The sequence below is a fragment of the Amphibalanus amphitrite genome, unplaced genomic scaffold, assembly GCF_019059575.1.
Source record: "Amphibalanus amphitrite isolate SeventyFive unplaced genomic scaffold, NRLGWU_Aamphi_draft 000802F_arrow, whole genome shotgun sequence".
Lineage (NCBI taxonomy): Eukaryota > Metazoa > Arthropoda > Thecostraca > Balanomorpha > Balanidae > Amphibalanus > Amphibalanus amphitrite.
Window position 1 is genome coordinate 180,632 of NW_024882296.1, and position 16,512 is coordinate 197,143.

General features: G+C 45.3%; 1 protein-coding gene across 1 annotated transcript in view; it reads left to right on the forward strand.

The window, feature by feature from the left end:
- Window positions 1-14,777: 14,777 nt before the first annotated feature.
- The window catches only part of LOC122366387 (serine/threonine-protein kinase CBK1-like), a 43,521-nt gene continuing 41,786 nt past the window's right edge, over window positions 14,778-16,512 (forward strand). The window contains exon 1 of the mRNA XM_043338599.1: window positions 14,778-14,999. Within this exon, the coding sequence (XP_043194534.1) occupies window positions 14,979-14,999 (21 nt within the window). The 5' untranslated portion in view covers window positions 14,778-14,978. The remainder of the gene's footprint in view (window positions 15,000-16,512) is intronic.

Consider the following 16,512-nt stretch of genomic DNA (forward strand, 5'->3'; position numbering starts at 1 on the left):
ATGATGTAAAAATGTTGAATAAACAGCTATACAAAGTTTCAGGGCGCTAACTCAAGTGGTTTCTGAGTTATCGCTGAAAAACCACAGGGGGGGCCAAAATGGCCCCCCCCCCACCAGGGCGAAGGTTAATACACCGTGAAGCTATCTGAACCGTTCTCTACAAGGTTGGTTCTGTTACAAGGTAGAACAGAACCAAGGTTGGTTCTGTTCTGGTAAGTGCAAGGTTGGACTGTTTAATTATTAATTAAAACAAGCACTCTGAGGCAGATAGATGGATGTGGCTTTCAGGGCAGGCTTTCTCCTGCAGGTTTACTGACCTTTCTTAGAGAGGGCACAAAACAGCAACAACAACATTTTCCACTCCCAGCTGTTTATAGATTGCATCGCATTGCATTAGTTCTAGCGCCATCAAAGGTTGAAGTGCAGCCTTGATTTCACTGCACTAGAGATAATATCAGTCAGCCTACATTTGTCCTATACGGACCATCGAAGCAGTTGTGAAGTAGCTGTGGTGCAAAAAGAAGCATCGACTTTGAGATGGCTGCTAGACTGAGTATGTTGAAAAGGTCAGGAAAGGTTGACTACCAAGACCCTCGTAAATGATGGCGCAGTTCAGGAGATAGGCCCTTAGGGGGCAACATTTGTTAATTTTAATTGACGTATGTCAGTCGCTACGCAACTCATGTGAACTGGCTGCATTCCGGTTGATTGTCTCCTGACTTTACGCTCCATGAATGTCTTATATCCTTGCTTCCTATGTTCTTACATCTATAGAGTTTGTATTCCGCCAAAGGATGAATCGTGGCAGGTCGAGTTGTTCCTTGTTTACATTCTTGCATGTTTGGTTACTCGTTAACTTAGCATAACGACCTACTGAATAGTATCCAGTAAGTGGGACTGCATTCCTGAACTTCTCGTCTAAAGACAAGCGTTTGTCATGCTAAATGTATTCGTTGCAGAAGAGCCCTTGGCAGGACTCATTATGGTACATCATGTTTAAACATTAACCCTAGAACCAACCCAAGCTGTATGGATGTCCGCGATTTAATCCACATACCAGTACACCCACTTGCCACATTTGATATCGCATTATTTATTCACATCGACCGAAAATTCCCAATCACCGATTGAAAACCTCTCCGAATCAAATATTAATAAACCACCGCTAACTCACATGTTTATGAGGCGCCTTGCCTTTGCACGACACGATAATTCCCCGAAATGTGACCGGGCTGCCCTCTCTTGAGTCTGGGGTGTGGGCAGGGATGAACTGCCGTGTCGCGCTGCGCAGCCGTCGTGACTGCGATTAACACGTGGTTCCCGTGTCACCCAGGTGGGGGCCGGCGGTCATTCGTCCCTGTCCGGCGCCCGGCGCGCGACTCGCCACTGAATGATGGGCTCGTTCGAAAGGACCCAGTTCCCTGCGGTTAGAGGGAGTTCGTAGAGAACAGGTGGTTTGAGTGAAGGGAACAGGATCGAGTGAGCTCGGTGACCGGAGGTACCGAGTGAAAATCACGAGGTTTGTGATGTGGTGATAGAAAAATGAGTTGTGGCTGGAGGGAGACACATGTAAACAACTGGTTAACATGGCGAGGAAAAGATAAGTCATGTAAATGCTAGCTGGGAAGCGACATGATCATGGGACTCATATCTGGCGATTTTACAGCATTTCAGTTGTCCTTGCCGAGGCGTTGTCTGAACTCTTGTCCTGTTTTCAATTCAGCCTTCAGAGACCTCATTTATCACGGACCGGTCATAACTCAGGACGGATATATTTCATCGTCGTCCTTAGTGACGATGGGTGATACGTGGTGTCCATTTTCGGATTGTAAATGATCACCAGCGCTGGCGCCGGATACACCTGTGATTTAATGTGCTCTCGGCACAGAGAAGGCTCATTTCTGATAGCCAAACGGGGCTTGGTGGCGTCCTTCGAGGGACTATTACCTCCCGGCTTCGTTGGAACGTTGAATGACCGGGATGGGTTAGCACCTCTTGTTCTCACGCGGTGACATACGAGGACATTGCCTCCCGGCCCGTCATATACGAGACATTGCCTCCTAGCATGTCATACACATGACATTACCTCCTAGCCTTTTATACACGAGACATTCCCTCCTATCTTGACCCGTTGTCCTTAACTAGACATTGCCTCCCGGCCCGTCAAGAGACAAGAGACATTTCCCGCGAGCCTGACCCGGTGTCACACACGAGACAGTCCCCCTCGGACTGCCCCGGTGTGATTGGTAGGCGGCTCGCGCGTGTCGTGACCGGGTCTCAACTCGGTCACGCTCGTTGTATGTCTGAGCTGTGTGAGGTGTCATGAAACAGGTGTACCGAGCGCCGCGTGCGCCACAGATCGCAGAACTCAGCTGACCTGCAGCGACCACCGGAGTCATACCCCGCTACCCCGACATGTGACCTGACTGATGGCTTGACTCTCCCGATGTTGCAGATGGCTGAAACGCCGCATGTTCTGTGCACTGTAAGACGGCTCACCCAGATAGTTGTCTGTACCGGCTCAGCGAAGCTTTTCGAATTGTTCGGCATTATTTTGAACAGCCTATGTTTACAAGACATTCCGGCTTGATATTGAATGTTATGAAGCATAATTGCTACGTTCGATATAGTTTATCACGCACCGGGCAACTCGCGTGATACTTTGCCGTAAAGATGTGGAGCAGAGGAGTTCTCGCTTAATTAGCATTAATTGTTTTTAATTTCAGTCAATTTAATTTATTTCAATAGTACCGTAGCAAATAGAAATATTCAATGATTGACTTGAGGGCAGAGCGTAGCTCCGAAGAGTTACGACAAAGAAATGCGTTTCTTCGACATGGAAACGGGTAAAAAAAGCAGACACAACAAAATGGTTCTCTGTTGAGTGATGGGCATGGCACCATCTGTCATGCAGCTACCTAAAAAAATAAACAGATATGGAATGAGCTCCGCCCGCTCCGGTCTGATGCCTATTGACTCCAGTCTCTTATTGCTACCTTTTCCCTTAGTTTCCACCTTCACCTTTGCCTAGTAAGCACAAGTTCTAATTTTTTGCTTCCAACAGTTTTTGTCTTGTGCCTTTTTCGTATTATTTGACACTCAATGGCTGATAAAGTAGACCAATGTGAACATCTAAATTAAAGAAGTAGTACGAAACTGTTCAGTTGCATGCGAAAACCTCCGACAACATCTGCGGTGTCGGATGAATCGTGTAAAATTAATGCAGATTATCCGATAATTTGCATCGATGGCCGGGCATTTAAAGCGCCCTGCTTTCATCGACCTGTCCAGTGTGAGTTATATACAGCCCTCAAAGCTGGTAATTGAACTAAATGCCTTCGATGAATTTATGCCTGCGCTGTAATCACCGGGGCGCAGAAGTGAGCGGCGAAAAATGTGCCGCGGTCGGAAGCCATGATGTATGATATCTCGGAATGATCAGGCTTGATCTGCTCAGACGGGTTTGGCTGGAATGTTGTTTGCTCGTGTTCCATCCAGACCACATATAGCTGATCGCACAGTGTGGAAAGGTTGTGTGAGGGAAGCAGTATATTGGTCATATTCTAAAACATTCTTATATCTTGTTTGAAAGCTCAGCATTTTTCTAGAAAGTCACTATATCATCAGTGAAGTGGGCCGAGGGAATTAAAGGAAAATTGTCGTCACTCTGCCTATTCTGGTGGAACACATCCATTGGTATCATGTCAGCCTTCATCAATGTGTTTCCAGCTCTATTGTCTTCGTGTGCCTGAACTATACCTATCGCTCGATTTGCCTCATATGTTTCGCTGTCTTAGCTGTTACACTGGCTCCTTCGGAGCTGTGTCTCAAACACTGTCTCACAGTCTGTCTGTAATCCCCCGAGATGTCTCTGAGCAATGTCTCGCGAATTGTCTCCATCGATTCTCCCTCCCAGTAGAAGCCGTTTTCACGACGGCCATCTGGTACACATTTGGTGCACATCTGGTGCAGATTAGGTGCAGATTTGGTCAAACTAAGTTCAGTGTGTCTCTTAGTAGCTATCAGCTAGGGTTGCACTAATTGCTTATATGCCTTCTTTGTCATATTATCAGAGAGCATCATCGGCTAAAACACTTAAATAAATTCATAAAATAAAGATATTTGCTGTAAAAGTGATTAGGTGCGGATTTGGTCAAATTAGGTGCATTCGCCGGATAACCTGCCGTGAAAACGGCTAGTGTCTCCTGAGACCGCTTTGCGAGCAGAGTCCCGACTGGCCGCAGTATCTACGACAGCCTGTCCCCGCTGGGCATTTCTGTCAGACAGGTCGTCTTTCTGTCTGTCTGTCTGTCTGTCTGTCTGTCTGTCTGTCTGTCTGTCTGGTCTGTCTGGTCTGGGGGTGGGGGGGAGGCAAGATGATATTTGAGACGGCATGTGTAATTCCCACGGTCTGCGCCGTTCTTACAAAATGGATCGACAAAGATAAGGCTCGTACTATATATACGTAGATATAAATAGATCTTACGTAGATATATATGTAAGTACGTATGTCCTGCAGATATTTGTTCGGTCGTTATATCTAAAATATTTTTGTTATACCTATATTAACCCGCGCACCGACGGGGGGCGGATATCCGCCCCCCCCCCCCCCTGAGGTTTTTCGCGAATAGCGGGAAAACCGCGGCGCGTAGCGCCGCGAAATTTGGTACGACTATTTCCTCATCAATTTTACATATGGTGTGCAAGTTTGAACTTCCTACCTTTTAAGGTTAGGTCACCAGGTCACTTTGAATGACCCAACCTCAAGTCACTTTTTTGCAACTTTGTCACCGTGCCAGAGCTACAGTAGATGGCGGAGGCCTTTGAAAGTCGTAGGATGTTATAAGGTCATTAGTAGCTACAATTTGTATATCTCGGAATTTTGATATCGGTGACCTAAGGTCAGGTCAATTTCGCGACCTCCCCATTAATTATAAGTCAATGATGGGGGAAAAATCAACTCCCTATTTTTACCACTAAAACGGGTCGGAATGGCCCCATATACCATACATGACTTCATATACGGTCAACCTTCACTACCTTGAGGTCTGTTTTGCTGTTGGGCAGCTGTGAGGTCATGTGACGTCATCAAAGGTCACCAAAGGTTTTTGGCCAATAACTCCGTACAGGAACAAGATACAGCCGCGTGGATGGTATCATTGTGTTCAGCTCGTCAAGACGCATCGAATGGTATACATGATGACCTCGAGGTCACGTGACCTGAGGTCAACCTTTGACCTTGACCTTTCGAGGTCAACATATATATCATTCGATGCGGATTGACGAGAGGATCACGATGATGCTCTTAGTTTGCTCCTATCTTGACTAATTCGAAAGTTATTCGAGAAAAACTCTCCATATCTAGCGCCGCCATTTTGAATTTTTCGACCCCTGTGACGTCATCTTTGACCTGACCTGAAAATGACCTCAGTAAAAATTGTAGATCTTGACCGTGCGTATCCGATGCCGTTTACCGCTTGTCGCTATCTTGCTTCGTTCTCGAGATCTCAGGGGGGGCGGTCATCCGCCCCCCCCCCCCCCGTTGGTGCGAAGTTGGCGCAGACCCCCGTCGGTGCGCGGGTTAAATAGCAATGAACTAAGAAATAATTTGCTACCCAAACGATTACACGTGTCCATTTAGTTGTTTCTTGAAATAAAAAAGAAAACAAAAAGGCGTAGGAAAACACATCTGGTAAGACATACGACCGTTTCACATGCTTCTAACCCGATTTGCCGCCCGGGAATACCAACCTTCTAAAGCACATTGCCATACACATTTCTAAAGCACACAATTAGACATCTGCTAACCAATTCGGTCAATTCAGGGCGGCTGCATTGCTCTGAACTCCCGTCGGAAGCGGCAATGATCCCTTCAGAGGGTGCGCCGGGTCGGACGTTCGCACGGCGCTCGGCGTCAAAATAGCTCTAATGGCACACCTTGTCGATCATTTACCCGCCCATAACGACGTCTAATCTGTCAGCCAAATTGGCGCACATCATTGGCAACCGACCGCCGAAAGGAGTAGAATACCCCGAGGGCAGACGAAACGCAGATAACGGGCTACCACTGATCGAAAATGTGCCGAGATCGCTGACCAGAGGACGTTTGACCGGCCTGACGAGACGAGTGTGCTTATCGATACCCAATCTGTCATAATTGACGGCCGCAATTGACGCGGCCTCTCTGGGTGCTCAATTTACCTGATGTGCAGCTGAGGTGTTGATTGAATGGGCTGCGACTCATGTGAAGGAGTCTTGGGGAGATCCCGAACTCAGAGGTGCTTTGAAGAGAACGGCACGGTGTTTAGATTGGCAGCAACTATGCTTGCGGTTTTGTAAGATAGCACGTGCGGTTTGGTTGGATAGCATCTGCGGTTTGTTGGATAATTTGTATACATCTTTTATTCGCTCTAATTAGGTGTGAGAAAAACTATACGGTGAGCATTCGTTATGGAGCAAAGTTGCACTTATTGCAATTCTGATTCTGGCAATTTCATGACGTTGTTTAGAAAGGGTCATGTGCCAAGTTATTACAATTGTTAGGTGGCATGTGTACAATTTTGAGAAACGAATTCAAATTTTGTGTGATGGCTGTTTCAATCTGTTGAATCGAAAGCAGACACAAATTACTGGCATTTGGATATCCAATGCCCCTGCTATGTAGTCAGTAGGATAACCTCTGTAAAAGAATCAGAGCGTCGTCAAAAGTAATTCAACATACCTATTGCAAGCTTGACTCGCGTAGTGGCATTTATTTGTAGGCATATCTGGCATCTGCCTTTTTTATATGGATGGTGGTTCGGAGAATGGTTCATGGTTTGCTTAAATCGGAATTTTACTGGTTGATAAGCGGCCGGTATAGACATTATCGCACATTTCTTAAAGATAACAACTAATTGATGAAGTGACTTTTATGACGCATTAACTACATAACCTAAAGCGTGTGATGTCTGCCTTGCACTTTATGCGCTGCAATTTTGCTTTTCATGCCCAGCATCAATTTGTATAGAAGCAGTCGTAAAACAAGGCAATGAATTCGATATCTGGACCCCTGTTTGTAAGCTGCGGTTCAAATAACTTGCGTTGAGTTTGCAGCATATCACTTTGCTCATCTATCCTCCTAATTTTGACGCAAAGGCGACCTTGAGAATAATTCGTTGTACTATGAGTGTTTTTTTTTTCGAGTTATGATTTTGCAATGCTATATTGGTATTGCATTGTTTGATTTGTGTGACATCCATCATCTAATTTGTAGACAATTTACATCATTTCTTGGTTAGCACGATATAATCCCTAGGCATCATACCATCCTTCAACTCTAAGGACACCTGGCGCTGTGGAATTTCCATGACATGGCGGCATTTCATATCCCATACCATGACCACATCTGTGCGCCAAAGTTCGATGACATTTTGTTGCTGTCTCTGAGTCAGTTAGGATGTTTACAAGGCTCATCAATATTCCTCACATAGGATTTGCTACAGGCGTACCCATTGCATCCTCAGGCCATGCAGCATGTGCTCCCTGAACCGCTCAAATATCTGCTGAGATGTCAGACATGCCTGCAGAGTGATCGGTTTCTGCCAGATGCAGGCTGACATTTGCAGCCGATCAGATGCAACATGATGCCGCTGAGTATATTTTCAGAGTTTCGAGCGTTGTAGTTATAACGTAAAGTTGTGCTCTGCGTTGCTGGTATTGCATTAAAGAAAAGTAGGCTTACTAATGAAAACTACCGTTAGATGCGTTAGCGTATGCTTTTACTGTCAACAATGAAAATGAATATCGTGCTGCCTTATAATGAAGGAATGTAAAAAATTGCGTGTATGCTTCTAACCAGCCGTGAGCCTGATTCATTGATAAGCCAATGTGATCATTATCACACGTTTGGAGAACGCAGCCTAATTGTACCGTATTAATATTGACTAAATATAGACCTAAAATCTAAAATGTGTGATAAAACAATACAATCCCGTGATCGATATCGCTTCGTGCGTGAATCTGAACGATTTCGCTCGTGCTGCGGCGTTTTTAACACCTCCTCCAATGATCTGATAACGAGTGGGATGGTTACCTCAGCTGCCGGCTCACCATTCAGCCTGCATGCTAACTCGGTGTCAGATTTCGGCGGTCTGATGAGCCTTTGGTCTGGTTCTCAGATTCTGATCCTGTTTATGCACCATTTACATGGATCTGCTGAATGTGCTCGCTACAATATCGGGAATGGGCGCATTAAGAACTCGTTATCTGCAAGCTTTTATGGATATTTTTATATCGCGAATATGACAGGGTTAATACCTTCAACCGGCATTCCTCTATGCTATAAAAGATGTGATAAGCAAGAAGCTATGGTCTTAGAGCGGGTTTACGATTTCTTAGCTAAAAGCGATGATCATTAGTATAACATTGCCTGGGCGATTATGGTTTGGATTGTAGTATCGGAGCTAGTCGGGCGTATCGGTTATTGGGTTTCAGGGTATGGTCAGAGCCAATTATGACATCGGCGCTGCCATAAGTGGTCCTAGGTAGTGGTCAATGAGTAGTCCAAGGTGCCAATGATCACTTCAACTAAATATATTTCCACCGAGTGCTACCTAAAGGCGTGTTGATGAACCGTTCGCTGTGTACATCACTGTTATTTCTGTTCACTTATTAGATTAGTTTTATCCCGACCACAGGTGCCTCCTCTGCACATCTTTTCGCTGGCTTCAAAAGTAACGCCACGGAAAAGAGCACGCATTATCAACCGAACGATTACAGAATATGTTAACCCTATTAGTGGCAGGGGGTTGTTTTCATCCACCCCTCAGGTTTTTCGGGAATATCTCCGAAACCGCTGAAGCTACGATGCTGAAATTTTCTGACTTTTCCTAAAACTAAATTGGGCACATTCCCTGAAAAATTCAAGTTCATAACTTTACCAGGGACGGCTCCAGAGCACTGGGAATTAGGGGGTTCTATTCGTGAAGCGAGTCATTCGGGCGAAGATCACGATGCTGATGTATTATAACTGTATGCACCAGTTTTACGAACAGTGAATGAAAGGTATCATGTGATAACATATACAAAGTTATTGTGCATCCTCTTTTGACACGTTTTTGCTATAATAGGCGGATCCAGGCGTCCAAAAAGGGGGGTTATGTTTTACCTCCCAACATAGGTGCCCTGACACCGCCTATGCATGACCAATACAATTGTAGTCGTTCTCTCATAAGAAAATTGTAACATAACAAGACCATTGCCACCCTTTTTAGAAACAGTACCAACAAAAACCTTATTTACTATACTTTTTGTGTACCCCCAATCTCAATTATCTGTATCCGCCTATGATTTTTGAAAATGCATATTTTTAGGATCCATGTGAATTCCTGGTTCATTCTCTATCGATCGGCAAAAGTTGCGTTAAGATTGGTTCAGAAACCTGGCCGTGATAAACAGTCTAAAATGTATCTGCAATTTGCCCGTTTTTACCCCCCTCTACCCCCTGTTGACGTTTTTTAATTTTTATTTTTTAGAAATGTAGATCACGTTGAGCGAAATCGAATGCCGTTTGAATTTTGAAAATCGGCCCGTTAGATCTCGAGATATCAGGGGGGGTCGTAAACAGCCCCCCCCCCCCCTGCCACTAATAGGGGTAGCCAGGAGCCTGCCACTAATAGGGTTAAGCTGTTGGCCATTTCAGTCACTATTTATTCTTGAGTTTACACCAAATGCTAATAAATTTCAGGCAGGTTATTTCCCTAAAACTGGCCCATGAACTTTTCTGCTTTAACTGACGATACTTTTCCCTACTTTCTTTCAAGCACTATTTGTATTTTAATTTGCTATATAGTAGAGGTCTGCACCGGCCGGCTGCAGCCGCGGCTGGCTGCAGCCCCACGGCTGTGGGCCGGGGCGGCTGCAAATATCTCCAAGAACACGGCTACGGCTGTAGCCACGGCTGTGAGATTTCAAGCTCAATCTTAAGTACTCAAATATAAAATTTTAAATCCTTAATCTTGCATTCTGATAAGCAGTCAAGCCTGTAAAAATCATGCAAAGGATGCCCAGCAACATTGAAAGTGGTGAAGCCTTTAAAACCTGTAATGGTTTTACCATTTGCTGTAGGGGAGTTTGCACTCTGGTACAGAATACTAATTATAGGTACTAATTGTTCCTTCATCATCAAGAGCTTGACAGTTTCAGAAAATGCAACATGTTACATTGTCACATCCCTCTCAAATCAATCTCACCTGGTCATTAGGAGAGCACCTGACAGCTATTGAAGACGAGCATTCAGTAACTCTTTCAGGTAATAGAACAAGAAATCACGCCTAGGTAAAGGCAGGTAAAGGCTTCATAAATATTATCTAAAATAACTCTTAGATGTATTTCTGGATTTTCGGCAAGTCCAATTACATAATATAAAACTGGCGCTTTATGTTCTAACTGGTGTGTGAGTGACCGCTGACAGAAAATGCTGATCGACGAAGCCAATGGAATTAGATTATAAGTGAGCATGAACCTTACTTACGGTTAATTCACATGATGGTGAAAACCCTGAACACGTAATTCACATGACGATGAAAACCCTGAACACAATATTTCTTACGCGAGCTGTTGACTTTACTAATAAAATGACGTCTTCTTCGGAAAATGTAAAAATTTGATACACAATCTTTGTTTGAGAGCAATTTTTTTAATTTATAACATTATTAATTATTAATTAATATTTTGATGGCTGTTTATAGTGATAAAAAACAATTTGTTGCCACTTCTTTGCTATTGACGTCATTAAAAACTCAAGTAAAATTTGTATTGAATGAGGCAAATGTGGCTCGCACGTCCTTGGGGATTTGAGCGAAGATCATTATTTGGAAAAATCAAAATAGATGTACGTTTTTCTTTCTTGGATGCTCACTAGTGTTTTGATGCCTTGCATATCAAATTAGTTTGAGACTTGCTCAGAAGGCTGCTTCAAGCCTGGCATATCACACGCCAGAAAATATGCAAGGTAAGAAAGAACATGACAGAAGCAAGAGTTTTGACTAGACAATCTCTGTTTCACAGTCCATCAACTTCAGTTTCATTTTCCATACCTAACATTGATAATGAAAAGCATCAGGGTCTGTTTTTCTGTCCCCCAACCATGCTTCAGGATTTGGCATTACCTAGATGTCTACACTGCTAGTGCTTCTATTCTGGTTCGTTGTTTATGTCTTCTGTTGATGTAGGTACCTACCTACCCATCTTTCTTAACCCCTTGCAAGGGCTTGTGTAGGCATGCGTTGTGGATCAGGCTTGAGGCCTTCGGCCTAAAGCCATATACACAACCACTTAACCTATGATGCTTCATGAGCTTGAGAACCTATAGCCCATTGCAATGTGCTTTTGGCTATATGTTTCAACTAAAAACAACTTATTATATACTATTTGGTTGCATTTCATTGAAAGTATCCACGGCCGGCTGACGGCTGGCTGCCCACAGTTTGCCACGGCTGTGGGCGGCTGTGGCTGTGGAGCCACGGCTGCGGGGTGGCTAGGCTGTGGAAAATTGCAGCCGTGAAGAACTCTACTATATAGCATGCTGAATTACAAAAGGCCTTTTGAAACTATCATAATATGACAATTTTAACCTAAAAAAACCTTCCATAGCGTTTTCACCGAGGGAAGAATTCAGGTACATCGGTCATTTATTTTCTATTTATATTTTTGCAGTGCCGGTGCAGGATCATGTTATCCGCCACTGATCAATGTCTGCTAATCCTTACAGGACTTGGAGGATCCTTAGCAAACCGTTATACTCGAGCAACGCAACAGTATTACATTGTAATCAGCTCAGTATATTTTATTTAACAAAATACCAGCGCGAGCTAAGCCGATTGGCTGCCATTTTATCGCACCGTCACTGCTGAAATCTAAAGAAATATACAGCAATGACGGCGGATATTTGTTAAGCTTGGCACGTGCTGTTCATTGGATATCCACCGTTCAGACTCAGAAGAAAATCGACCCGAGATACCGATGGGTTGCATTTATTTTGTAATTCAGCTGCTTCTTCAATGTACCACGTGGCAGAGTTTTGACTAAACCATCAATCAGCTTCACTGGCGTGAGCACCAGCATAATGCAATGCTATTACATTTAGTTGGCTTTGTTTTACAGCAATGCAGAGTGGAGGACGGACAGATTGCCTTGGTGCTTGGACAGATATGAAAAATAATGGTATAGCTCATCGATTCATCACTTTTTCGTTGGTCGTCTGGACAGATGGCAAGGTCCACCGCTGTCGGCTCGTAGGAGCACCTGCCGTACGGCTGCCGTTTTTGCACTTCAAAGGAGAAACCGGCGATAGGTTTGTTGGACATATTTACATATGCAGCTTAAAAGTTGTCCCCAAAAAATATCACATTTGTTCGTTTCATGAATCATTGTTGCTTTGATTTGTCTCGCAGATGACGGGTTACCTAGCCCTGGTGGCAGTTTTTTTTTACAATGCTGCTTTGATTTCTAAATGCAACCTTTAAAGGTTCGATGGGCTCGATAAGCGGCTCTATTATTTTACGTTCATTTACAATTATGTCGTGTGATTAGGGAATGATTGACAACTACACCGAGGGTTTGTACTGGAAAATATATGACCGCCTTCAAGCGTGAATGAGATGTGGCACAAGGGTCTCAATGCCTTTTGTGCTTCGTTGACTCTTTGCAATCTCCTTTGAAATACACATGACCGTTCAAAGTTTTACATGAAGGCATTTACAACCTTCAGCTAAAAAGGAATAGCTGGTCGAAACCCGTATTTCTGGTTTGACTTGTTTTTCTGGTTTGTATTTCTGGTTTGACTTGTTTACCAGGCCTGATCGATTTCCGTTATCAGAATGCATAGCGAGTAAATCGTTCAACAATCCGGTCGATTATTCTGTTCATGATCAAAAATACCTGTGCAAAGGGTTGCATCACTGTTTCCGAAGACCGTATTTGTTTTCGTCAAGCGCATGCCTTCGCCGGAGTGATGCACTATCACTATACCAGAAGCTCTTCACCGCTTGAAGAATATCGGCTGATGTTATATGTAATCAAATTATTTACCCACTTCTCAGCTGACTGTGCATTCACTATTTTAGTGCGCACAGCTCAAATAAGCGATGTAACGGCTAAGTCAACAGACCTGCGTCCTTTATCGCCATATCATTGAGCCTTATCCTTAATAAATATGCAAATCGTCCTACCCTACCCTATCGTGCAGCGCGCCGAGCGGCGTCTCATCAGGCGCGCTTATCTGGCGGTTATACGCGTCGTAACGACGGCCCGCAATCACAAGACGCAGCAGAGGCCCTCGCTAATTGTCTGGGTGGCCGCGGTGCCCGTTAGTGGGTATGCCCCCGGGCGGTTTGGAGTTATAGGTGACCGTAGTTATGGGCGGCTATTGTCGAGAGGCGCCGCCGACATGGGTGGCGACGCGCAGAGGATGAACTCCAGTGGTCATTCTCGTTTAGTCCCACACTGAATATCGGTCTGTCCTTCGCCAAAGGTGGCTGAAGATCACTCTGACTGCAGAAATGATAACATTGAAACACACAGTGGGTGACTTACGCAAGAATTGGGGGGAGGGGGTCGATGACTTAGATGAAGCTGATTCTAAATTCTATTTGAAATATTTTTTTTTTACTCAGCAGGTGAAGAAACATGCATTATACGCTACTAATTTCCTTTAATCACTGCGATTTTATAAATGCGTGGATAACTGAGTGGAAATGAGATTTGCGTAACTCAGCGTACAGAGAACTTGGGAATACACACCGTTTTCCCGCAGCTTCTGATGCGGCAGCAATTTTCAGCTCGGTCTGCCGTCTCGTGTTGTGTAATGTAACTGTGGGAATTTCTATCAGTGCGTTCCTCTGACGAAATGTTGTATGCCGTCAGGGCGCATCCTTGCAGTCATAGTGATTGAAGGATGATGTACAAAATGGCCAGAACCAAAGAGAAAAAGGAAGCATTTAAAGTAGATGTTATTCACTCATTCGGTATATTCAGACGCATTAAAGTTGGCATCGCTTTAAAAACACATTTAACAGAAATGGTCGCGCTTTTAGCGCGTCCTTCTAGCTTCTGACACGTTCGAGTGTTTTTAGTCGGTCGCTTTTTCCAATTTATGAATAGGCCCCTTACCCCGAAATAAAACCTAAACCCAGCATTGACACCCGTTCATTTAACTTCACCGCTTTACGCTACTTTATATGCAAGTGGCTCGTGTTTCCAAAGAAGGGGAAGCCGCCGATCCCTTTCTAACCAGCTCGCCACAAAACCCACACAATCAATGAATGGTCGCGGATTGCCCGGCCGCCTCCAATTAACTCCTTCTAATAAAACTGCCGCGCTACGGTCAGGACAACCCGCGACCCTTCGCGGCATTGTTCGCGCCCCGCTGACTGCGCGCGCATTGTTCGCGGGTCACTTCCGCGCCAGTTCCCTCATCTAACCCAACTTCGCGCGTACGGCGCGCCACCCCGCGTGCCACCACCGCCGCCGCGGCGGGTCAACTGATCACCCCCCGCAAAAACCCGCAGGCCGCCGCGCGCGTGCGCGCTCCACCAATCACCACGCGCGCTGCGACGGCCGCCGCGTGACGTCTCGGCGTCAACCAATGGGCGTGTCGGCGGCGCGGCACGCCCGCTCGTCGCGCGGCGGCGTGCCGACGGGCCGGCGGCGCCCGAGGCAGCGCCGCGGGCGGTGCGGCCCGCCGGCGGCCGAGGGTTGCCGTCGGCGGCGTCGCGGCCGCTCAGTCGTCCGACCGAGCCGGGTGCCACGCGTGGCCGAACACCGCTCCCAGGTGCCGCCGACGACGGACGTGTCGCCCAGACGTGCTGAGGACGTGCTGAGGACGTGCGCAGGACGTGCTAGAGACGTGGTAGAGACGTACAGGGACGTAGCGCGCGAGCGACTGTGGCTGCCGCCGGACAGTGTCGGAGCGGGGCGAGAGCGCAGCGCTCAGGTTGATGACGGATTTTCCACAAGCGGTGAGTGTGAACTTTGACTTTTTCCGGTGGCGGATTTGTTATGTTTGTGGGATCACCTCCCTGCGTTCTGGCTATGGTGCGGAGCGGTGCTATTTCCTAACCCCCAATGAGCCATTATGCCCTAAACGAAACACAAATTTCACAAAATACACATTTCAAAATGATGCGTCGCTCAGTCACTGGCAATTAAAAATGCAGCTATGGACTGGATTTAGTTTGTACGACACCGGCGCTCATTGCAGTAATTAAGATGTTGAGATGCCAAAAGCTCAGATGAAGATCTAATGTGAAGACGATACCCAGGTGTTGCCTATTAAATTCACACCGCTAAGAAGGATGAAGTACCGAGCCTTCTACATTAGATACTGTTATCTCTAGATAAGACACAATGGAAGCGTAATAATCCTATCGTAAATAGAATCGATGGCCTCTTTTGCTGAAATTGACAAATGAGCGACCAGACACCTGCACAAGACCAGTGACACATCTCTGTAACAGGCGTTGAAGCAACAGGTAACATAAATATTGTTAAATGTCACGTAAGACGTGAATTCAAAGTATAAAGACGTAACTACCACGCAGACATTTAATGCATTTTTTATTTTAAGCACGAAAAGTACCCCTAGGAAATGAGGTCACAAATACCTGCTGTTAATAGCCTGTAATGTTTTCAGCGCTTCTCGCTAAGTAATTTTAGATGGCTGAAGAAATAACCAATGCTTTTAAAAGACACCTCATGTGAAGTCATGCGCAACGGTTAAGATGAAAAGCAAAGGACACAGTCCTTATACACTGAAAAAACAAAAAATTTCCATGGGGAATTCACGGGGCGTTTGTTTGGTGTCAACACCCCAAAAACGCCTTTAAGTGCGTAAACCAGATCATTGAACACCCCGAAATCACCTCTAAAACTCCAGTGAAGTGTTCCCAAAGTGTAACTGAAGGAAACAAAAAATTCCCATTGGGAATTCACGGGGTGTTTGTTTGGAGTCAACACCCCAAACACGCTTTTAAGTGTGTCAACGAGATAATTGAACACCCCAAAACACCTCTAAGACTCTGGTGAGGTGTTCCCGAAGTGCATCATTATGCATCATTATGCACTTCGGGAACACCTCACCAGAGTCTTAGAGGTGTTTTGGGGTGTTCAATTATCTCGTTGACACACTTAAAAGCGTGTTTGGGGTGTTGACTCCAAACAAACACCCCGTGAATTCCCAATTGAAATTTTTTGGAGAAAAACAAAAGATTCCCATTGGGAGTTCCCGGGGTGTTTGTTTGGTGTCAACACCTATAGGTGTAAATCGCTTGGTAACACCCATGAAGGGTGTCAAAAGATAATGGTAAAACACTTGTGGTGAACATCTGCAGTGTCAGACACCCCTGAAACACCTCAAATAGTGTACGTTCTGCCGATACCGACACCTTAAGAGTTCCCCAGGAGGATATTTGGGGTGTTAGACTCCCCATGGATATTCCGGCTCGATGAATGACACCTATGTAACTTATCCGC